Here is a 24,008-nt window from a genome sequence, read left to right on the forward strand (position 1 = left end):
GGTTCTAAGTAAAACTAGGCACTTATCCGGGGCCAGGGCTGAACTGAATTCACTACGAACAAGGCGGCCTGCGGGCAAGAGACGGGAATGGATTCATCCTGCAAGAGCGTAGAAGAAAATTTAGAAAATTCTCGTCTCTACCGGGTTCTCTGGGACATGCAGAAAGTCTCTGGTCTTCCTGGAAAGGAGTAAGTTTCAGAAAGCCTACCCAAGTAAGGTAAAGAGACGCGAGACGGTGTCCGGGTGGAGATGCGCTCCCACGGGCGACGTGGGGCTTGCTCTCCGGCTCCCCAGTAGAGGGGTCCCAGGTGGCCCCTGCACCGCCGTTCTCAACCAGGGCCCCGAGAGAATACCCAGAGGGCCGACCCGACGACGGGCTCAGCCCCACGCTGTGGTCCAGGAGAGATAAGTGAGTTTGCCTGTAATTCTGTGGACTCCAGTAGAGGAAAAAGGTCTCAGGGCACCGGCAGTGGAGGGCCTGGGTGGAGGGCCTGAGCGCAGACTCAGCGTCCAGTTCTTTGAGGAGCCCCGGGGAGAATGCTGTACCTCTCGGTTCGCCATGGGTTCGTTTAAACGAAGTTAAAAGGGTAGGCCAACTGGACGAGCCCACACCCGTCCGGCGCTCCAGGGAGAGCGGGAACGAACTCGCCGCCCGCAGGAGCTCAGAGCTTCCCCGCCGACCCGCCTCCGACCCGCCTCGACCCCAGCGTCCGAAAAGCAGGCGCCCCCGGGAGACGTCATTTCCGCGCGCCGAGGGGCGGGCCGGCGCCGGATGCGGAAGTCGCTGCAGGCGTCACTGGGGAGTGTAGTCTTTGAGGCGAAGGCGTTAGAGGAGGGGTCCGGCCACGGCGGAGTGCTGCGCCCATGGCCCTGTACATATTTTGTGAAAGTGGTTTGAAGAAAAGAGAGTGGGAATCTAGAGGCCGCAGGGGTCACTCTCCAGAGACCCGAGCAAGTTGTCCAGAAGCAGCGGCTCCCTCCGAGGGCAAGGGGAGCTGCGGACCGGCGGCGCGCTCTGGTTGCGCAGAGCATCCTGGGAGGTGTGGTCCGGGCGCCGCCCCGCGGATTATGGGTAGTGTAGTCCGGCCGCGCCGCTGGAGTAGATCCCCAGCTGGTGGCTGGACTGACCCCTTGTTCTTTGGTGGCGCTGGTGAGTGAGGCTCCCGCGGCACCTTTGCCTCAGCCGTGCCCTTCGCTGCTCAGGAAGGTAGGTGTGAAAGGCTGGCCGTGGGCTGGGGCTGAGGTGGGTGCACAAGGCGGGGTGAGGAGGTAGTGGCGGGGACGTGCTGTCGTGGCTCAGGCCGTGCTCCACCGGATGTCTTATTTGGGGGTGTGGGCGCTCATCTCCGACGTGGGTGAAGCTCAGCCTTGAAGCCCAGTGGTGGTGGGCTCTGGGCCCCGGCCTGTCGTCCTAGGGTTCCTGTGGGTTGGTACACGTTCGGCCTTGGCCGAAATAGCGATGTTGGGAGAGGGGGTCGCTCATGCCACAAGCCCCCGGGGCTGTCACTGGGGTTTTAGGGGCGCTCATAGTTTTACTTCGAGCCCCACTACCCTTGGCTGTGGGGAGGCGGGGTGTGGGGCTGGCGGGCTTGGTCAAACGTCCCTGGCTTGGACGAGGTGTTAGAAGGGCCATTTGGGCGCCACCTTAGGGTCTCAAATTGGCGGTTCGCCCCTGGGTTCCGGCCTTGGAGGAAGAAGTGGGGCTAAGGCCCACTGGGCAAGTTTTTCAGAGATTCTGGGGACTGTCACTAACCACAGGAATCGAGAATTCCCACATCTCCGGTGTGGCCAGGCTTTGGGATTTTAAGTTTCATTTTAACTTTTTATTATGGAAAAATTTAAGACAGAAGTAGATAGAACTTCACAGACCCATCACCCAGATTCAGCGCCTATCACCTCGTGACCACTCTTGATTTCACCTCAGAACGATACCCCGAGAACCCTTACAGTCCACAGTGGTTTCTTATCGCTGCCCTGTTCAGGAGCATGGCCTCCACAGCCACATTTCATCCAGGCTCTGTCACTGTATGGCCGTGTCCCCTTGGGCAAGAGACTGACCTCACCGTGTCTCAATTTTCTTATCTGTAAAATGAAGATAAGAAGTCATACTTCATTGGGTTGGGAGGGTAGAATGAGGTAAAACTTGTACAGTGCGTGGAACAGTCTCTAGTATATACCAAGTGCCTGGTAGGTATTAACTTTCCTTACTGAGAGCGAAGGTGAGACTGGACCAGCGCAGGGTCAGTGTCAGTAGCAGGTCTGAGCAGGCAGTGTTCACAGCCCACTTACCAGCTCTCTTCCCAGCAAGCTGCCCACAGTCTTTTCTAATGTGACAGGTCCATTCCTAATGCTTTAAGGAAGAGGAATCTCTACCCTGCTGGATCATGAGGGTTTCCAGTGACTCTCCTGAATCTTTTTGTTCTTGTTCTGCCCCCTTATGGCTCCAGCCTGCCCAGAGAGGACTGTCTAGTGGGCAAAGGGAGGACTCCCGGGCTCCTGACAGCCCTGCTTCAGGTAGGGTCCCACTTACCCTTTGCATGCTGAACTACTGGTGGGTTTCCTTTGCCCAACATAAATAATGTTCACTTAAGCTACATTAAGTTTATAAAACAACTTGAGATTAAGTCAAGCACAAGAGGAAATGATGCAATCAAGAAACATGGTAAGCATGAGATACATGAGGCTGCTGCTGGCATAACACGGCACACTGATTCACAGCAAACTTTTTTATGTAAGTAGAAAGAGGACACTAAAATAATAATAAAAAGTATAGTATAGAAATATATAAACCAGTAACAGTTACTTATTATCAGATGTGCCATACAGATGTGCCAGCATCACCATAAACATATGAGTAATGCGTTGCACTACAACGTCACTGGGAAGAGGGATTTTTTTCAGCTTTATTATAATCTAGTGGGACCACCATGGTATATGTGGTCTGTTGTTGACTGAAATGTCTGCAGTACATGATGTACTAACTTGTCATTTAACCTGCTAGAAAGAAACCCTTTTTTTTTTTAAATCCACCTGAGGATATTTTTTCCATTGCTTTTCAGAGAGAGTGGAAGGGGGGGAGAGAAAGAGAAACAACAGTATGAGACACATCAATTGGTTGCCTCTCACATGCACCCCGACAGGGGCCAGGGTTTGAGCCTGTAACTGAGGTACAGCACTTGCCTGGAATCGAACCCGGGACCCTTCAGTCCGTAGTCTGATGCTCTAACTGCTGAGCCAAACTGGCTAGGGCTGAAAGAAACCTTTTCAATAATCTGTTTAGCTTCTGTTCAAACTGCAAAGTCAGACTGCTCAGGTTCAAATCTCAGCTTCACCATATTCTAGCTGTGCAGCCATGAGCATGTTACTTTACCTCTCTGAGCCTTCTTTTCCTCATCTGTAGAATGGGAGTAATCAGTGGTGTCCACCTCACAGAGATGTTGGCTGTGATAACACTTGTGATGAAGTTAAAGCACCTGGTATATAGGAAATAATAATTGTTAGGATTATTATTTCCAACTTCTCCTGCAAGTCACTTTTTCAGTCTCTTCCCCTACACCCACCCTTGTCAGATCTTGTTTTACAGCTGCATGAGAATATATTCCATCCTATGCTTTCTCCATGCCTCTGCTTCGGTATGAACTCTTGTTGATTGAGCTCAGATGTGATCCCACAGTAGAACACTCCTGGATTTTCCCAGGCAGTAGTATTTCCAGTCTCCCTGTGCCATTATTGAATTATATGAACTTTAGTCACTCAGGTGCTTCAATATTGATTCAGTTGGTTATGCTATTTAATCTTTTAAATTCTTAAAACTCAGAAAATATGTTATGTTTTACTATTGTTTAATTTTTATATGTTGTCCACTCTTCTCTCTGCCTACATTTAAAGTTTCTGAGAGTTAGGGACTCTTTTTTGCATATATTCTCCAAATAGCTCACCCAGGATCTTGAATTGTAGATTCAGAAGTGCTGCTTGCTGGATAGCCACAGTGGTATAAAAGTCTTGGAACACAGGGCACCAAGGTTGAAGTCAAAGGCAGGATTTAGATATCTCTCTTGCCTGCCCCAGGGAAGCCTTCTCCCTGCCCCCCACCTTGAGTCATGGGCAAGGCTGGGTCCTTGATGAGCAGGGCTGTATTTTGTGTTACAGGCACACATGGCATTCAGGGATGTGGCTGTGGATTTCACCCAGGAGGAGTGGATATTGCTGAGTCCTGCTCAGAGATCCCTGTACAGGGAGGTAATGCTGGAAAACTACAGCAACCTGGTCTCGCTGGGTAAGCCTGGCATCTCTTAAGACTTCCATTCATGCTGCTGGGCATTGTAGGATATGCTTGAAGCAGCCATCTTGCCTTCTGACTTGGCCCTTTAGTCCATAGTGTGCAGCTGCCTTGTTTTCTTTTCCTGTGAGCAGGAATTCCATTTTCGAAACCAAAACTCATCACCGAGCTGGAGCAAGGGAAAGAAACCTGGAGAGAGGAGAGAAAATGCCCACCAGCCACCTGTCCAGGTGAGTGGGGAACACTGGCCAATGAATCATAGAGCTGTGGGCAGCTCAGGAGGTGGAAGAGAGGAGGTATTGCTCAGGGGTCACAGAGGGAAGACACACACCTCCCCTCCCCACTGCTGTTTGCGTTGCCTGGCATGGCCTCCCTTCCAGACCTTCATCCTTACCCCAGTGAGGGGCTTTCCTGGTGTGTCTTCCTCCACTAGAAGCCTTTCTTCCTTCTCCTGAGTTCCCCTCTTTACCTCACTCAGTTCTCTTCCATATTCATAGACTTCTTTCTGTTGTTACTTTTTTTTTAAAGATCAAGGAAGACTGAGGAAAAAATCTGAGTGAGCTAAAGAAATAAGGCAAGCCCAGGAGAGGAAGGAAGGCTAAAAATCCAACTGAGAAATTGAAATGGAATTCTTAAAAAACTGTGAGCCAAACATAGTTTTTACATTTTTAAATGGTTATATAAGTAACTATATAGTATCCTCATTTTTACCTCTTACCCTCAAAGCATAAACTATTTGCTATCTGACCATTTAAGAAAAAGTTTGCTGACCCGTGCTCTAAGGAATGAAGATATGTAATCCCAGCTTTTCTTCTCCTACTTATCCTGGCTACCACTTTATGTAAAAATGTAAAAACATTGCAATTGCACAGTTCCAATTACTCCTTCCCCCAACATTCTTTATTCTGTAGTTGTCATTTGTATTATACCTACATACATTGTAAATATCCTAATACAATATGCATTTTTTAATCAAGAAAAAATATTTTATATGCATTCAGATAATTTACCATTTTCTGTACTCTTCATTTTTTTCCTAGAGACCTGAGTTTCCACCTGGTATGATTTTAGGCTAAAGTACTTGTTTAGCATTCCGTGTGGTGCAGGTGGCAGTGTATTTGCTTATGTTTTGTTTTTCTGAATGTGTCTTTAGTTCACCTTTACTCTTGAAGGATATTTTCATTGGGTATAGAATTCTAGATTGGTTTATTTATCTTTGAGGCAATTTTAAGAGATTGTTTCCTTGCTCTGGCCTCCATTGTTTCTGATGAGAAGTCAGCTGTCATTTCCATAATTGTTACCCTGTTTTTTGTTAACTTTTCTTCCTCCCCTCTGGCTACTTTCAGACCTTTCTCTGTATTTTTGGTGCTTCACTGTTTGTCTCTGATGTGACTGTTCAGACATTCCTTTCTTGTATTTTCCTGCTTGGGGTTCACTGAGATTTTTAAATTGATTTGTAAATTGATGGCTAGAGCCAAATTTGGGAAATGTTCAGCCATTATTCCTCATGTGGTTTTTTTCTGCCCTGTACTCCCCCCCCCCCCCATTTAACTGTACTCTGCCCTGTACAGTTAAATGTGTATTAGTCCCTTTGCATTGCCCACAGGTTATGGAGCCTGTCTGTATTATTAAATCTTTTTTTCTCTCTCTTATTCACATTGGATGATTTCTGTTCATCTGTTTTCAAGTTTACTGTCTCTTCTGTCATCTCCAGTATGCTATTAAGCACTGGCCAGTGCATTTTTCATTTCAAGTATTTTATTTTTTCAGTTTTGTCATTTCTATTTACTTTTATTATAATTTTCTGCGTTTGTGTTTCTATTTTCTATCTGTTTATTAATGATAAGCAGATTTTCCTTTACCTTCATCAGAATAACTCAGGTACTTAATGGATATATTATTAAATGAAAAAGTTGCAAAACAGTGTCGTTCAGTTTTTGTTAAAAAAGAGAAGTATGTGAAAGACTATATACCAATATGTTTATATGAACATAGAAGTCTGTATTGTTGTTTACCATGACTAGTGATTACTTCAGTGGGGATAGAATTGGAGAGATTAGGGCAGGTGTTTCTGGGAACTTTTCTTTTTCCTTGGAATTATTTTTAAATGATAGAAATATAGATAATTTTAAGGAATTATGTTTTAATTTTTAAAATACTTTTGACAGTTTTATAAATGATTCATGCACAGAGAAGTATATGTTTTGTGTTTTTAAGAAATTTTCTGTTTCTCTGTTTCATTAAATTTAAAAGAGAGCCTTACAATTAATTTTCCTAGAATTGAGGGGTTATAGCATGTATAATAGAAATTATTTCTATTTTTCAAGTTATGTCCTTATTTTTCATGCACTAGGAAGAGTCATAAAGCTCCACAATGTCATTGTAATTTATATTAAGTCCTCCATTTATTTCTAAGTTTTTGCCTTATATTTTACTTCAGTAAAATGTTAGGTATATAAAGATTCATCACAATTTAATCCATTTATTAATGAAGTTTTTAACATTAAAATTCTCTTCGTTCCATGTGATACTCCTTTTAAATTTTCTTTCTGGTTAGTCTTAGTGCTCACTTTCTTGTGTATTTTTTTGGTATAGTATTTCTGTGTTATTCTTTTATTTTTAAATAAAAATAATGTGATTTGGGTGTTCTACTTTTAAGCAGTAGCATGTAACTGGTATTACATTTCATGCGGAACCAATTGTCTTTTATAATAGGAACTGTGGCCCTTTCACATTTATTGTAATAACTGATGTTTCATAGGACTTACTTAGGGGCTGACCATGGGGCAGATGCATAGGCGCTTGACTGCAGTGATAGGAAAGATCAGGGCAAAGGAAGTAAAGGCTGCCAAGACAAAATACTACAGACTAGGGGGCATAAACAGAATATTTTTTTAAGTTCTGAAGGCTTAGAGTTCTTGGACAATCAGTGTGTCAGCTGGTTTAGTTGCTCTGGACGCCTGTCTTCTTGGCTTGCAGCTGGGTGACTTCTTACTCTGCCCTCACCTGGCCTTTCCCCTGTGTGCACACATCCCTGTTGCTCATGTTTCTCTTGTAAAGATAACACTTATATTGGGTTAGGGCCCCACCCTTATGAGCTCTTTTAACCTTAATTATCTCTTCAAAGGCCCTATCTCTAAATACCATAGCATTTTATATAGGATGCAGTGATTCTGGAATGTAGCCAGGTACACAGTTGATTTTCAGAAGTTCAGTTCATTGACCAAGGAAAGAGTGTACCTGGTGTTTCAAATTGTGTGGTCATTTTATTGCCTTCAGCTGACTAGAACCAGTTGCGATGAAACACTGCTTTTAACGTTGGGATCTCCTACACAAGAGGTACTATAAGAAGAAAATTTTCTTTTGTATTGATTTCAGGGGAAACTTTTATTTATATTATTTATAGAAATTATCAGGGCTTGAATTGGTCAGGAGCACCAGCAAGGAGCATCGCTTATGGCTGTTTGTGTTGCCCATTGCTGTAGACCTACTGCCTTGTAGGAATTCTGGCACAAAGAAACCCTGATAAATATTTGTAGGTGGGTGGGGAAACTAGTTCAGGCATCTCACACATGATCTGTTTAGCCACTTTTTTTGTGCTATTGCTTACACTAGGAGCTCTCCAGTCTGAATGACTGCTCTCTCTGTCTCTCCTTTTGTTCATAGGGAAATAGGGAAAGACATGACATTTCCACAGGGGTCCTCTAGTTAGAGATCTCTCAAAGAAAATACATGCGGACACAGTTTATATTAGTGTGGGTGGTTGTGAGTAGATAATTGTGGTGGGGGTAGGGGGGAGACTGTTGCATATGAGCCCTATTTTCAGAGCGGAAACTGCCTGTGATGCTTTTATAGTCTGATACTAGGATAGGTTTAGCAGTGGACTTTCTGGATTGTATTGGAAATTGGAAGATGTTGTGATGGGCTGGAAAGGTGATCATATAAAGGAAGGTCTTATTTGGGTAGCACTTAAGTTTTAAGCATTTTGAAGAACAGGGAATTAAGTCTTGCCATCAGACTCGGCAGAATTACCGGGTTGCCCCGTCTCAGTCCTGACTCTCACTCATCTCTCTGCAGGAGAGCCGACGCCAGAGCTCCTGCGCTGTGCTTTCTGCGCCCCGGATTTCCCCAGTCAGAAGTTCCACGTGCAGCACGTGCTGTGCGGCCAGCCCCCCTGGATCTTCCCGTGCTTGTGTGCAGACAGTCACGCCCAGCCAGGGGATCTGCGCCAGGGAAGCCGGAGAAAGCAGCAAGAAGCCTCTGACCCAAGCTGCTGGAGTGACAAAACAGAGGGTCCAGAGAGAGAAGGCGCCAGGCCTGCCTTCGGAAAGACAAAGAAAAGAACTTCAGCAGCATTCTCCAGGGCCCCCCCGAGGCAACCAGGCGGCCCCAGGACGGGCACCGGCGGGGTGGCAGTAGAGGCCAGCCCCGCGCCCACGGGGAGTCCCGAGGGCACGGGCGCGTTGCTGAGGAGGATGGAGGCCTTGGGGTTTGGGACAGTCCACTGCGGAGAGTGTGGGCTGGGCTTCAGCAAGATGACAAACCTGCTCAGTCACCAGCGGATACACTCGGCCGAGAAGCCGTACGTGTGCGGGGTGTGTGAGAAGGGCTTCAGTCTGAAGAAAAGCCTTGCCAGGCACCAGAAGGCACACTCGGGGGAGAAGCCCATTGTGTGCAGCGAGTGTGGGCGGGGCTTTAACCGGAAGTCCACGCTCATCATCCACGAGCGGACCCACTCGGGCGAGAAGCCCTACATGTGCAGCGCCTGCGGGCGGGGCTTTAGTCAGAAGTCCAACCTCATCATCCACCAGAGGACGCACTCGGGGGAGAAGCCTTACGTGTGCCGGGAGTGTGGGAAAGGCTTCAGCCAGAAGTCCGCTGTCGTCAGACACCAGAGGACACACCTAGAGGAGAAGACCATCGTGTGCGGTGACTGCGGACTGGGCTTCAGCGACAGGTCGAACCTCATCTCACACCAGAGGACGCACTCGGGGGAGAAGCCCTATGCCTGCAAGGAGTGCGGGCGGTGCTTCAGGCAGAGGACGACCCTTGTCAACCACCAGAGGACACACTCAAAGGAGAAGCCTTACGTGTGTGGGGTGTGTGGGCACAGCTTTAGCCAGAATTCAACCCTCATCTCACATCGGCGGACGCACACCGGGGAGAAGCCTTACGTGTGTGGGGTGTGCGGGCGAGGCTTTAGTCTGAAGTCGCACCTCAACAGACACCAGAACATACACTCAGGGGATAAGCCCATCGTGTGCAAGGATTGTGGGCGAGGCTTCAGCCAGCAATCAAATCTCATCAGACACCAGAGGACACACTCAGGGGAAAAGCCCATGGTGTGTGAGGAGTGCGGGCGAGGCTTCAGCCAGAAGTCAAACCTCGTTGCCCACCAGAGGACACACTCGGGGGAAAAGCCATACGTGTGCAGGGAGTGTGGGCGAGGCTTCAGTCACCAGGCAGGTCTCATCAGGCACAAGAGGAAACACTCGAGGGAGAAGCCTTACACGTGCAGGCAGTGTGGACTAGGCTTTAGCGATAAGTCCGCTTTAATCACACATAAGTGGGTCCACTCAAAAGAGAAGCCCTGTGTATGCAGAGAGTGTGGCCAAGGCTTTATCCAGAAGTCATACCTCATCTTACATCAGACGACACACCAGGAGGAGAAGCCTTAGGTGTGGGAGGCGTGGGCAAGGCTTTAGCCAGAAGTCTCACCACCACCACAGGCCCATCCAAACTGACTCTGAGACCTATGGGGCAACCTTCTGACCCATCACACTCTCTGAAAGTGTAGATGTCGGTGAGGACTGAATACTCAGTTTTTACACTTTGATGAAATGGAGCAGAAAAATGCATTCCGTAAGTGGTCGAAGGACATTTGGCTTAGTTTACTTTCTTCACACTAAGTCTTCATGTTTTGAGGCCTTTTGTTCTAATAAACTTTGCTTCTTTACAAATCTGTAGCCTTGGCTATGTATCTCATTTACTCATCTATAAAAATAGGGAGTAAGGAGTGGTACAGATATATTGAACGCCTAAGTCCACTATTCCACAAGAATTCACTTCCTTGGAAGACGTAAGTACTGAGTCACTAGTATATTTATTAGAAAGTCTGATCCCTTATACAGGGAGGACATTTAGAAACTATCCAGAGATTTCAGGTGAGGGGAGGAAATCTTCCAGATTTCTCCCAGAAAATATGGCTTCCTCTGGAGTCCACTTTCATCTGGAACTACTCTTCCCTTGGCTTTGGTGACAGATCCCCTTCTTGCATCTCTCCTCTTACCTCTCAGATGTCTATCGTTGTCTTTGCTGAATCATGTCCTAACCATCTTTCTTGCTTTTTGTCAGGCTTTTAGTCCCTGGTTGTCCCACCATGGAGCCTCCTTACCAATACACTGTCCCGAAAACTCCATTCCCAGGGGGGTCTGTCAGTTATGACCAAACAATTCCTTAGTGTCAGAGCCTTGGGTCTCCAGTCACACCCATATCAGACCACCCCTAGCGACGCCTCCTTATTGGCACTCTAACAATAAAATGGTGTTGCCCAGCCAGGCGTGGCTCAGCGGTTGAGCATTGATCTAGGATCCAGGAGATCGGGGTTTGATTCCCGGTCAGGGTACATGCCTGGGTTGCAGGCTAGGCAGCCGATCAATAACTCTCTCATCATTGATGTTTCTATCTCTTTCCCCCTCCTTTCCTTCCTCTGAAATCAATAAAGATATGTTCAAAAATAAATAAATAAATAATAATAAAAAATAAAATAGTGTTCAAACCATGTTCCCTCCTTGGCCCTCCAATAACAGGTAAGACTCTTGAAGCCACACTCCCAAATTAGTCCTGTAATAGGAGTGTTTAAGACTTAACAGTCATGCTCCATCTCAGGCCCAGTCGATTCCTATGAGGTCTGAGCCACAGCAGCAACTGGTGCCCTAACCCACCTTCCAAGCATGATGGCCATTGTTTCACTCCCACCTTCTAAATCTCAAACCCTGTACAGTTTCTCTCGCAGCCAACCTTGAACCAAGAGAACTCTGGGAAAGGTCCCAGCTAAGCAAAGTTGACGCAGTGCAACCTCTTCTCCATCCCCAGATGCCAGACCAGATGGTCACACTCCACGGGTCTCTCCAGGCGCTGGCTACCCTTGCAGCGTTCTAACGAAGACCAAGGCTGTGACCAGAAGACACTGTCCCAGCTCACTGGGAGCTTGGATTCCAAGGACTGCACCTGTCCTCCCTACAGACAGCCACCTGCCCACAGGAAATAAAGTGCAGGTAGTGATGATAGCAATACCTTAACAAAGTCTATTATTTATTGTGCCAAATTAATTATTTTAAATTAATGAATATTCTAGTTATATACGTTAAAAGAATTTAGGGACTCCATGACTCAATCACCAAAGATTGAAATAACATTCTGAAAAAAATAGGTCACATTTAGACACACCTGCAAATAGTTTATTCAAAGCTCGTCACCAAATTATAGACCATAACAATAGGAATATTGATGAGTTCAACATAAGAAAAACATTTTAAATTCAATCTTTACATACTACCTTGGAACCACCTACAAGACACATTAAGCCAAAGAACAAGATGGGACAGTGTGTAGTTTGCTGCTACTAGTCTTACAAGGGGGAAATAATATATATGTGTGTTACCTATGTTTACATTCATGTATACTCTTATGTGCATAGATATACACTACATATACATGCTTCTACCAGCCTATACTACTGGAAAGATACGACACTGGTACCATTGGCTGCCTGTGAGGAGAGGAAGTGGGTGGCTTTGGGGCAGGGATGGGAAGCAGGTTTTTCACTACATTATACTTTATAGCTTTGAATTACATGCAATTATTACCTATAATAAAACATGCATTAAGTTCCTCACCATCCAGGGCACATTAGGAAATGCCCCTGCGGTATTGGTACCTTACACTGTCAGAGAAAGACAAATATCACACGATCTCACTCATATGTGAAATATAATGAACACAATAAACTGATGAACAAAATAGATCCAGAGACCTAGAAGCATGCAACAGACTGACAAATCTCATGGGGAAGGCAGGGTGGGGTGGGGGTGGGGGGGTGGTTAGGAGGGATTAACCCAGGAACTTGCATGCACATACACATAACCCGAGGACACAGACAATAGTGTGGTGAAGGCCTGGGGGAGGGGGGTGCGGGGAGGAGGAGATCAATGGGGGAAAAAGGGGGACATCTGTAATACTTTCAACAATAAAGGTAGGCCGAGCTGGTGTGGCTCAGTGGTTGAGCGGTGACCTATGAACCAGGGCACATGCCTGTGTTGCAGCTCGATCCCCAGTAGGGGGCGTGCAGGAAGCTGAGCAGTAACTCTCATCATTGACGTTTCTCTCCCCCCTCCCTTCCTCTCTCTGAAATAAAAAAGATAAATAAAAAATAAAAATAACTGATAGTTATTATATTATTTAAAGTGCTCAAACCACACTCTGTGTTTGATTCATCCAAGTTATAGAATAACATAAGCTGCCACAAAGAGATAATTCAACATGCCCAATCTTTGAGCTCATTAGCAAAATACCAATGTTCATAAATGTAAATAAAATAAATAGAACAAAATATACATACATATAAAAAAGGAAAAAACTTAAGAGTTCCCCTTAACCTCAACTCCCAAACCTCAAATACACATTTCAGAAAGAAACGAACAAAGAACAGCCAGAGCTGGATGGTTTCTTTCAGTGCACCCCGCGGAGGCCCTCGGGTCTAACACTCGTCCAGGCCGAGCTTAGCTGCAAAGAGCGAGGAGATGAGGTCATCCCCAATCGCCAGAGCCAGGTCGTGGGCTGTCTGGCCTCTGGCATTCTTCTTTTGGATGCTTGCGTTGCATCTGGGAAGGGAATGGGGGTGAACTGAAGGTTGTGGGCACTTGGACCTGAGGGCCTGGCTCTCCCCTGACACAAAGGCCAGTCTGGGAGCCTCCTGGACCCACTTTCTCAAACCTGTCCCCAAGAGGCCACCATGATCCCCAGTCTCTAGGGTGTCTCTCACAAGGGTGAGACCTTTTGGGGAACTTTCTGATTTCAAATGTTCAATTGCAAATCCTGGCTATTGGTCTCCATTGCATCAAAGTCCTACAACCAAGTATGTTTAAGAGGGGGACAACATTTGCATTGTGCATTTAAAAGCCCCTAGTGCCTGGAAGCCATGGTGAGATGGTGGCCCCAATTCACAGGATTAACTATATATCCAGGCACCACGGCCCTCTGAAATCACCCCAGGTCAGCAGGGGGATCCCTGTGGCCCTCAAGTCTCCCTAAGAGGCCAGGGAACTTACCCCAGTAGGGCAGCGATGCACTCCCTTCCTGCCAGGCCAAGCAGAGTTGCTTCATGAAGAGCTGTATTTTGGAAACTGTTTGGAGAAAAAAAAATCACCCTGGCTAAAGAAACTGGAGAGGGAGCACATGACCAAAGGGGCCTTGGTTTCACCCACTGACCTGTTTAACAGATTGGGATCATGTCTTGAGTCTCCCCTCACTGCCGATTCCCTTGGAGAAATACTGTGATGGTGGCTAAGCTGTGATGTTACGTAGAAAGTGAAACATCTATGAACATGTTCATTTTTTATTTGTGTATTTTAAAAAATTTATCTAACGCTTTTTTTTTTTAAAGTGAGAAACCCCACAAGGATCTGGTTCGTAAGTGATTTAACAAATGCTAGTAAATACTATTTTAGTAAATTTCCTGCCAGAGTTTATGGAACGTATTAGACATAGTCTCCCCACTGGCTTGGACCTCTTGGGCATTGTCTATATGATAATAACCTTTCAGGGCTGAGGCTCCTATTCTTGTGTAGGGAAATGACTTTGGCTTCAGTGAGTTGGGTTTGTATGATATGAAAGTAAATGACAATCTTAGAACCCACAGCAAGCCCGAGAGGTCAGACAGAGCATGTGTGACTGCATGCCAGACTGTCTCTCCACCTTGCCTGGCCAGGCTTGGCCCGAGGAGGGAGCAATGGGTGGCTGAAATGGAGGGTGGGGTGGCGCCTGCACTCTAGAACTCACGAAAGGCTCCTGATCAGAGATGGCAGGTGATGGTACCTGGGAGTCATGAGTGGAGTAGAAAGGGGATGAGCAATTGAAGTTCTGCATTCTCCCAGACCTGCTCTTTCCCTTGACATCACCACTCCATCCCCTGCACCTGCAGATGTACCTGCAGCCATAAATTTATCCCAGTGGAGAGAACAATACGGTGGCCTCTTCTCTGAAACAGATAAATGGAGCCTCTGGTGAAAATCAGGTAAGCAACTGCCATGCCCAGAGGGAAGGCTTCCACTTGGCCCAGCCTGAGAGCAGCTTCATCTACCCCTCAAAACTCCCCAGCTGACGAACTCCACTCATGTACACAGAATCCCACTCATCTAGCACATTCCCCATGTTAACATGGACAGACAACAAAGGGTCACAGACATCAGAAAAACCAAGACACTCAAACATAAGAAAAATTTAAAAGAAGAAACCTAATTGGTATCCTCGGGATGACTGAAGACAGGATCAGACAAAAACAGGAGGCCATGAAGAAGAAACAATCCGAAAAAGTGGCTCTTAGAAAGTAAACAGTTTGCTCCCTTCTGCCTCTAAGCTGTGCTGTCACCACAGAAGAGTCTATTTCCCGCTCTCCACCAGCAGGATTTCCAGTGCTCACCTAGGTTTACACTTTCCATGAGGGCTTCTGGATTACCTCTGCCTGGCTCTCCATCACTCTGATTATTTTTGAGTGCCAGCCTGATGCGCCCATTTGTGCCAGGGTCACCATGTCACACGTGGCACAGTGTCTGTTCCTCTCTCCAGGAGCTCCGGGAACCGGTTGTAGATGCAGGGCAGAGGGGTACACAGCATGCTATGGGAGCACTGACAAAGGATGCCTCAGTCACACCAGGGACACCAATCTCCTCCGTACCTTTCAGCTTTCCTTCCTGCCTAGCAGCATATAGCTTCACTGTCATTTCACCCTCAAGTTCCTTGGGTCTTTATAAGGCACTTGCCATTTGAACTTAGATATACCCATGGAGTTGCCACATCTCAGTAGACATAAGATCGTCTTTCTTCACAACTCTCCCCAAATTGAGAGCAGAGTGTGTTCTATTTACAGTTTAGTTTTGGAAAATGGTGAATTGTGACTCTGCCAATTCTAATTTTGTACACTACTCATCAAACAACTCAAATATGGGAAGCAGAGGGGGTGGTAGAGGTGGAAGAAGGCATAAGTGGTGATGGAAAAAATGAAAAATAAATAAATACACTTCCTTGTCAGAACCCCATGCTTCAGAGAGTTTGTGAGTTAGATCCTCTGAATAGCGATGTTATCTCACTAGACCTTCTAGAACATGTTTTGTACACCAGTTATACCTTGGTGTTCAGGAATTTGTATTTTAAAGAAAGTTTACTAGTAAGGCACAAACAACTAGTAATTCCAATCGAGGCATCACGGTGGATAAAGCTACATTCTCTTTCTAAATCTTGATTACCTAATAGAATAAATCTCCACAGCTGATCCTCTAAGAAGTAGACTGGTGGTGGCATTATCTCCACCTGGGGCAGAGCTAAGAGATTAAATGTTTGAAATTCCCTTGAAGAAGGGCAGCTATTGCCTGGCTGGTGTGGCTCAGCAGTTGAGCATCGACCTATGGTCCAGGACATTGCGGTTCCATTCCTGGTCAGGGCACATGCCTGGGTTGCAGGCTCGGTCCCCAGCAGGGGGCGGGCGGGAGGCAGCTAAATTCTAATAGTAACCATGATAATGCAGCGAGAATGACAGAGGGCTATTACACATCGTTTAGACTGACGGCATAACCACAGCGCTAGCCTTAGTAGAAATGCAGTGAGATCACATGTGGATAAATGTCTTGGTGGGTTTGAATGGTGACGAAGTAAAAATGGAAACCGTTAATCTGTTCCCTGTCCAGAGGAGTTTCATCCTCTTAGCTGGACTTTTCATAAAGCTAGGACTCATCAGACTTAAGCATCAATTCAAAATGTGCTCAAGATATTTTTGTATCAACCACAACGTACTTACACGCTATAAGAAAAGCTTGTCTGAAGTATATATATATATCTATATATATAGTATACCTTAACACAAAACAAGGTAGCATTATTTTTATTGATGATAACGCAAGTGTGGGATAAAGAAGTTGACAGAGTATGATGAATGTGAACCCTAAGAAAACTTGAGAAAGTAAATTCTAGCCATCAAATATTTATACCAACATGCCAAACATCCTGCTATAAAATAAAACTAAAAAAGGGGTCATGTCTACTGGTATAGCTGTCTTATTGGGCAGAAACTTATAAAAATGCACATCAAAAAACTCAGAGGGATATATTTTGAATAAAAACACTAGAGGAAATTTTGAGAGAGAAACAGAAGCAAAACTATTGAACCCCTGTCCGCTATGCAGGCTTGAGATACTCAGCAGTATCACGCACTGGCTGGGCTTCCACCCTGACTTAGTATTAACTCAGGAGGCAGCAGTGTTAGCCACCTGGGATACCCCTCGAGGCTTCTAGTGCAACAGTTTGGTCCGCAGGATAGGCAGTTAACAGGAAGGACCCACACTCAAGGAACTTTCCACCCCGGGTTTCCTACACCCGAAACACAAGACCGGGAGTGGTCAGGAGGCAGGACAGTACCAAGACTAGGAGAGCATGTAACAAAGCCATCCACGCGACTTGGTATCTCTCTGTCCCGCTTCACAGCTGGGGAAACCAAGGCACCAGGTGGTTATGTGGTGAACTCAGATAGACCAGTCTCCCCCCAGTGATGTTAACATCTGGAGACAACGGTATATCATTTTCTTTCTGCATTAACTTCGTGGGTATATTTCTGTGGAGCTCTCTTATGGGCCTTAACAGTTCAGATCATCATGAAAACATTGCTTAACACCGCAAGCTCTAAGAACCTGCCAGACCCATGATAACATAAATTCATGAATTAACAAAAGGTACCATCCTTGATAAAAGCCACTAAAATTTAGGCAATCCAACAGTCCATTTTGAAGGTTTCGTTTTACCCAAATTTGGAAAATATGAGCAATTGAGTTTCTTACTAAGGCCACAATGGGTTTGAATGGTTCTTAAGTGGATCGGGTTGAACAGGGCCTGCGTGTAGACTGATCCCGCTGCAGCAGAGCCCCCAGGTGCCGGCTGGCTGCCTCAGGGCACCAGAACTCTCCTTTCATTGTGTTTCACTTACGGTCCCCACTGCCGCTCGATGTCCGCTCCTCTCTGCACAAGGACTGGGATCGCCTCATGGTGCTTATTGATCACAGCCACGATCACAGCGGGTCGGTCTTCATTATCACTGCAGTTGGGATCTGCTCCCTGCAGCACATGGAGGACACACCTGCCACAAACCCTGCCCCTGGCAGCACCCAATCACCATCTTACTAACAAACATCCCCGATGGAACTAAATGGCTTTAAATCCACAAGGAAGGGAACCAGGAACCCAGGAACCAACAAAGAACAGACAGAGCTGCCACGTCCCTCCGGCGGTAAAACTCCTGCTTCCACATTGGGCAGGCAGGCACCCAGACAACCTGGCTTCTTCAGGAAACATGAAGGTCACGTGGGGTCTCAGGCCAGAGGTTCTGTCCACCTTCACGCACGTTATTTGGGCTCATGAGCACTTTTCTGCCTATTTTCTTTGCCATAAAAACTAGCACAGGTAACAACAATTCATGGAAAGCTTTGGACTTGCCATTTAATCCATTCCCAACATTTAAAAAAATAAAATGGCCCTGTGATGATCACAATATGAACAGAACTTCCATCTGAAAGAGACAATGAAACAGGCTGACCCCCGCCCCCCCCAGGCCAGCTCTTTGGATGCACTTACTTCATCAAGCAACTGCTCAATCACAGAGACTCTTCCTTCCCCTGTCGGTCCGACTTCCTTCAGCAGGAGTGTGTTTTCGGGCTGCAGCATTACAGAAGGGGGTCATTTCCAGCGCCGCAAAATATTTTCACGTGGAGCCCCACTTGCCCAGGCTCAACCCTCCAGGTAAATGATCCTCTCCAAGGTTAAGCTCTGAGCCCCAGGCAGAGGTAGGTGTAGGGGGGGTGTGTGTGTGTGTGTGTGTGTGTGGTCTTCACCAGCGAGCAGCACTGATACATATCTCATGTAAACCCTGCTGGCCCTGAAGACATAGCCTTGATGAAGGGCACCATACTCACATAAGGACCGGGATGCAATGAGAAATCTCGCCAAAACCCAGAAACACCACACTAGCTTTGTTATGACTATTCTAGGAAAAGCAACCAGGTGAACCCTAAAATTTGCTCTGCATGCGGCATAAAGTGTTCGCAGCCAGCCTGAGTATGACAGTTCAGAAGGCAAGTTCACCTGAGGTGGGAGTGAACCAACAAGGCCGGCCTCTTGCTTGGGAGAGAAAAAAATCTCTCATCTATCATCAGAAATCTGAAGATTCTATTATCTTTTATATTTTCAAAATGCAATGAAACTTATCTTTATATAATCTTTCCTTATTTACAAAGGGTTGCAAATGCTGGTTACTGGAAGACTACAGGAAGCCTTCTGGAAGGCAGGAGACGTTACTTCTAGTAGGTGTCTGCCAGTGGATCCCAGCCAGGGTGGCGGCGGGGTAGTCCCAGGGCAACCACTTCTCTGCTTATGTGGAAGTAACAACGCCCCTCCCTGGCCCTCAGGAAGCCACGAGGAAGCTGGCCAAGGCCTCTGAGCCTTTCAGAAGACGCAAGGCTCACCCTGTGTCCTCCCAGTGAGTAGCTCGGAACAACGTGCTCTAATCAGTTAAATCCACATCTTTTGCAGGGAGGGCAGTTGTTTATACTGAATTCCATTCCTTATGGAAAAAATGTACTAGAATGCACTAGAATGTCAACTTCGTGAGGTCTCAGACCTTTATGCCTTTTGTTTATTTTCAACACCTAGAACTGCACCTGGAATATTCATGCTCAGAAGTAATCACTGAATGAACAGATGGTATAGCTTCTGTCACTTACCCCCTAAATGCGAATGAGAAAATTAAGGCACACAAAGGAGATTCAGCTCACGTACGGAGTAAGTGGGTAGAGTATCCAAATTGGTAAAATTGTTACTAAGTTTATGGAACTCTATACTTTTCATACTTAATGACAATATTTCAAACTGGAAGAAGGTAGAGAGTACAAGGAAATCATAAGCAATTAAATTTAAGACAATTCTCAGGTATTCTTCCCACATTTATTGGTGTGTATGACACAAGATGAGGAACAGAGTCCCTGCCTCCAGGGAAATCATGACGGGAGTGAGGCAAGTGAGGAGGCGAGTATGTGCGCCCCTGAGGACCCCGAGGGCCTGGCTTAGCTGATGCTGGAGGGAACACTGACACTGTGTCCATCTCCATGCGAGTTGGAGACCCAGGCTCTGGGCTTGTTGCTAAACACCTCTGCTCTCTCTGCTGCAGCCAGAGGACCGGCTACAAGGGGAACTGGCAGACTGAGCAAGGACACCCACTGTCTCTTTCTGCAAAGCTCCCATTCAAATGCTAACAGCTGTGGGAACCCTGCAAGGATGCCCTCAGTGGATCAGAAATGGGGAAGAATCCATGAGACTGAAGGAGATGGAATCTGACCCACAGGGAAATCTAAGCAAAGAGAAAACCCAGGTGAAAACACCTGGGGTATGAGTGTGCTCTCTTCAGGGAGCCCCGCAGGTGTTCGAAGTGAATCAACAAGGGCAGAAGCTGGTGCTGCTGGATCCATGCGTGTGTCATTAGAGGCTTTACTGTAAATAGCTGGGTCCTCCCCTGGTGGTGTCCTCCCCTCCCCCAAGGGCAGGAGGCTTCACTCCCGGTTTAAACTCTGATAACAGTTTTCCATAGGGCACATGATTTGCCTAACAAGGGCTTCTCCTGGGAGCACGGGCCCAAGGACCGAGCTGGCCTCTGTGACAGACACAGGGAGGGTTTGGGCCGACAGCCCTCACCTGAGCCCTTCCCAGCAGCGCCCTCACCACCACATGGAAGGCCTCCTGCCCCCCTCCCCCAGGGAGGTCTGCCCCAAGCCGGCCCATCCGCCCTCACAGGGCCCCAGGCCCACAGACCCATGCTGGCGCCCACAGGCTCTTGTGACAATCAAACTAGCCCTTCGAGTGTTAACATGACCTGACAGTCAAGGATCATCACACATGAGACAAACAGAAAACAAGAACCAGAATGATGGGCACCTGGAGCTGACACCAGAAGAAACAGGTGTCTTGGGACACTGATGAGAATTTTAAAATAATTCTAATGAATAATCGTGAGATATTTTAAAGGATTACAAAAAATAAAAATATGCTGTTGTAAAAAAAGGAACAGAAAATGAAAAAAATATTCTTCTATTAAAAAAAAAATCTCAAAATAAAACATTAAATAGATGGGCCAAAGAAGACAGCTGTAAGGACCAAGGGATCCACATACTGTAAGCTGCTCCTCCTTTTCTTGAAATGTTTGGGTCTTGAAAGTCTTCGTCTTCTTGCTTTTTTCTGTGGTAGCTGAGGTGCTCTGGCCACAGTCACTCACTGGAATGACAAGAGTTGAGGACCAAAATGATGCCCCCCTGCCTCTCCCCACAGGCAAAGAGCTAGAGCCTAGTGCCGCGCCCCTCAAAAGGACAAGATGGGTTTTGTAAAAATTTCTGTTTGATTAAACCTGGCAGGAAGGACTCCTGTGGCCACTCCTCTCTGTCCAGGACCAGGGGATGGGTGGGCAGGAGGAGAATAGAAGAGACTATAGTTTTTAGGCCCCAAAGAGCACCCACCCCCAGTTTACCTTGAAAGACTTCAAGAATCTCACCCTTGCCTTCAGGGAAACCAGAGGAATGAAATGGCTGGCTTGTGAAAGTAAGACACATGCTTGGGCTGGCAAATTTTAAGCAATTCCACCATCCTTGCCAAGCCAGTGTGTTCCTGGTCAATGGCTTTGAAATCAACGGAAGGGCACAACTCACCCAAGCTGGACCTGCTGCCGAACAGCCCATCACCACCCTCGGTGACACTGCTCAGAAAGTGGTCGCTGAAATTCATCGCCTTACTGAGGTAAAGGTTCTGGCCAATAAGAAAATGCAAGCACCACAAATGATGAGGCTGCGGTGTCCTAGCTCCTCCCTGCCCACCTGCTCTTCTTCTGTTAATGACAAGTGTCTGCGCAGAGTCAAGACTGAAACCCGGACATCCTTCCAAAACTCCCTCACCTGCCAGGATGTTCTGCTCACTCGTCTCTTACACAGCTCCTCGGTCTGGCCCCTCCTCTCGGTCACCACAGCCTCGGCCCCCTCCTCTCACGCCAGCCCACCTTCCATGTGGCTGCCCCAGGCACCTTTCTTATGAGTAGCTGTGTCCTGCCCCTGCTTAGAACCCTTCTATGTCTTGGAATTAGGGCAGCATGATGGGGAGGCTCAGGCTATAGAATTTAAATCCTGGCTCTGTCACTTGTTAGATTAGGGACCTTGGAAGAAGCAAGTTGCTTAACTTCTCTGAGCCTCCCAGGTCCCTCCCCTATAAAGTGGAAATATTATGACCTGCCTCAGACGGATGTTGCGCAAGTAAAACGAGGTGAAAGAGCTGTGCATAACAGGCCAGATAATACACGGGCGGACCGGGGATCCTGCATCCGGCCGGGAAGATGCCAGCCCTGCCCTACCCTACCCTACCCTCAGGCGGCTGCCGGCTCCTGCCGCGGGGGAACCACCTGCTACTCTGAACACTACACCATGCAGTTAGGAGAAAACAGGGAACCTGGGCATATTTACTCCCCTTCTACTTGATAGGCAGCGTGCCCACCCGGTTCCCCCTCACTGGTCAGCTGCTGTGTCAGCTGCCAGCAGCTCACAGCTGACCCCCTTCTCTGGCCAATTGCCCTCAGTAGTTGGGTGCTGCCTTGCCCTAGGTTATGCCCCTCCCCTCCCTGCCTCAATTAGGGACAACTGTGTGGTGTCATTCACAATCCAGAGCTCGGCATGGGTTCAGCTAAAGCTAGACATTACTTGTGACCACTTGCTCATTTAGCCCCTTCCCCTGCCCTGTCCCACGTCCTTCACTCCCCTTCTCCTGAGGCGCCTCCCTGACCCAAGCTCTGCTCTAGCCACACAACTGGACATGTGGCATTTAGTGCTTTACTTGGTTTCAAAGCACTTTCATGGGCGTTATCCCGATGGACACGCCCAGCCTCCCTGTGAGGTAGGCAGGGCCCATGAATGTATCTTAACTTTAAAGACACTGTCAGCACCCTGCTGGGCATGTGGCCAGGACCTAATAAAGGGCAGTTCCTCTCCTTTTCCTTGCCTATGTTACCCATCTTCTCAACCCACTGATTATTCTTTTGTATATTTTGACCTCTTGTCAATGACACTAAAGCTGTCAATATCAATCAATGTTTGTGACACACAGGCAATGTGGCAATGCCTCAGTCACCATATAAGAGGGCAGATCAAGGGAGACATGGGCACAGTGTTTGGTTTCTTTTTTATAGGCAAATAGGTCACAGTACACATCAGCAAACACTTTTGTCAGTCTTTTCCCAAAGCAGTTGTATCACAGACTTGCCATCAGATGTCAGTGAGCAGAAATAAGCCTGAGAACCACAAGCCAATCGGGTGGGTGACAATTCCTGTTCTCACTGAATCACTGTGTGCCCGAAAGCTAGCTTCTCTCAGGCTTAGCTCAGGTATTTATCTAATTCTATGAAGGTGTTGGCCTACAGTTTAGTTTTATAATATTTGAAAATTTTCCTTTCTGTGGATTACACAGAAACATTTCAATAAACCATAAGCCATGATTTATAAGTTCCATCAATTCTCCAATAAATAACTTCTGAAGGTTCCACTCACCTTGTTTGAGACTTGAATATAATTCAGCCTGATGCTAACTTCATAGCCATCTTCATGGACAGTAGCAGAAACAAGCTTTTAAAAAAGTATTAGAGGGGAGTCACAACTGTGGGTATGGAACTCAGTGCCCTGAGCAACAACAAAGAAATTCTGAGAAGTTAAACTGTAAATTTAATCAAATATTTAATTAACACAAAAGAAGATAAAAAGAGAAACAGAAGAACAAAAACTAGATAAAATAGAGCACAAATAACAAAATGGCAGACACAAATCTAGCCATATTTATAATTTCATTAATACTAAAAAAATACTCCAATTAAAGAGCCGAGGCTGCCAGGATGGATAAGAAAGCAAGATCCAAATTGATACTCTCTACGGGGGACACGCTTTAAGTCCAATCAAGCCATATGGCTGGATGCCATCGCCTTGGGAAAGGTGTTCTGGGGGCCAGGTCTTGGCACTCAAGGGCTGTGTACCACGGCTGAGCAGCTTTCTCTGTAAGTAGTGGGAGGAATTTAGATCAAGCCAGGGATCAGCAAATGCTTTCAGGATCACATAGTAAATGTTTTAGGTTTTGTGGGCCATAGAATCTCTGTCATGAATACTCAGCATTGCCATTGTAACACAAAAGCAGCTACAGAAAATAAGAAAATGAATGAGTATAACTGTGATCTGATAAAACTTTATTTATAAAACTGGATGGCAGGCCAGAATTGTCCCACAGGCCATAATTTGCAGACCCCCGGATTAGGCCAAAAAATTAATAAACCATCAAAATAGATTATCGAAGGAAATTGAGCAATGCTTGACAATGAAATAGTTTCAGTGTTGGCCTTTTAGTGGCA

The 24,008-nt window shown here is 46.6% G+C and overlaps 2 protein-coding genes across 15 annotated transcripts in view; one reads left to right on the forward strand and one right to left on the reverse strand.

The window, feature by feature from the left end:
- The first annotated feature begins 807 nt into the window (after window positions 1–807).
- Window positions 808–10,240, forward strand: ZNF133 (zinc finger protein 133). 3 transcript variants are annotated; one of them, XM_081148661.1, is made up of 5 exons: window positions 808–1,207; window positions 2,448–2,514; window positions 4,150–4,276; window positions 4,414–4,509; window positions 8,357–10,240. In XM_081148661.1, the coding sequence occupies exons 3-5, from the start codon at window positions 4,156–4,158 to the stop codon at window positions 9,955–9,957; spliced, it is 1,818 nt and encodes a 605-aa protein (XP_081004787.1). In that variant the 5' UTR covers window positions 808–1,207; window positions 2,448–2,514; window positions 4,150–4,155; the 3' UTR covers window positions 9,958–10,240. The 3 variants fall into 3 exon arrangements, with proteins under 3 accessions (XP_081004787.1, XP_081004789.1, XP_081004788.1); XM_081148662.1 differs by having other exon boundaries at window positions 1,075–1,207; window positions 2,337–2,514; XM_081148663.1 differs by lacking the exon at window positions 2,448–2,514 and having other exon boundaries at window positions 1,054–1,207.
- Window positions 10,241–11,574: 1,334 nt separating this feature from the next.
- Window positions 11,575–24,008, reverse strand: part of DZANK1 (double zinc ribbon and ankyrin repeat domains 1) — a 44,609-nt gene continuing 32,175 nt past the window's right edge. For 10 of the 12 annotated variants that reach the window (XM_081149032.1, XM_081149036.1, XM_081149039.1 and 7 more), the window contains 7 exons: window positions 23,164–23,238; window positions 21,286–21,382; window positions 20,757–20,857; window positions 18,173–18,253; window positions 17,529–17,656; window positions 13,609–13,683; window positions 11,714–13,161 (listed from right to left, as the gene is read on the reverse strand). In XM_081149032.1, the coding sequence (XP_081005158.1) occupies window positions 13,038–13,161; window positions 13,609–13,683; window positions 17,529–17,656; window positions 18,173–18,253; window positions 20,757–20,857; window positions 21,286–21,382; window positions 23,164–23,238 (681 nt within the window). In that variant the 3' untranslated portion in view covers window positions 11,714–13,037. Of the gene's footprint in view, window positions 13,162–13,608; window positions 13,684–17,528; window positions 17,657–18,172; window positions 18,254–19,525; window positions 20,858–21,285; window positions 21,383–23,163; window positions 23,239–24,008 lie in introns of those variants that run through there. The other 2 variants (XM_081149042.1, XM_081149037.1) reach the window with 2 other exon arrangements.

Source organism: Miniopterus schreibersii (assembly GCF_964146895.1).
Source record: "Miniopterus schreibersii genome assembly, chromosome: 10".
Classification (NCBI taxonomy): domain Eukaryota; kingdom Metazoa; phylum Chordata; class Mammalia; order Chiroptera; family Miniopteridae; genus Miniopterus; species Miniopterus schreibersii.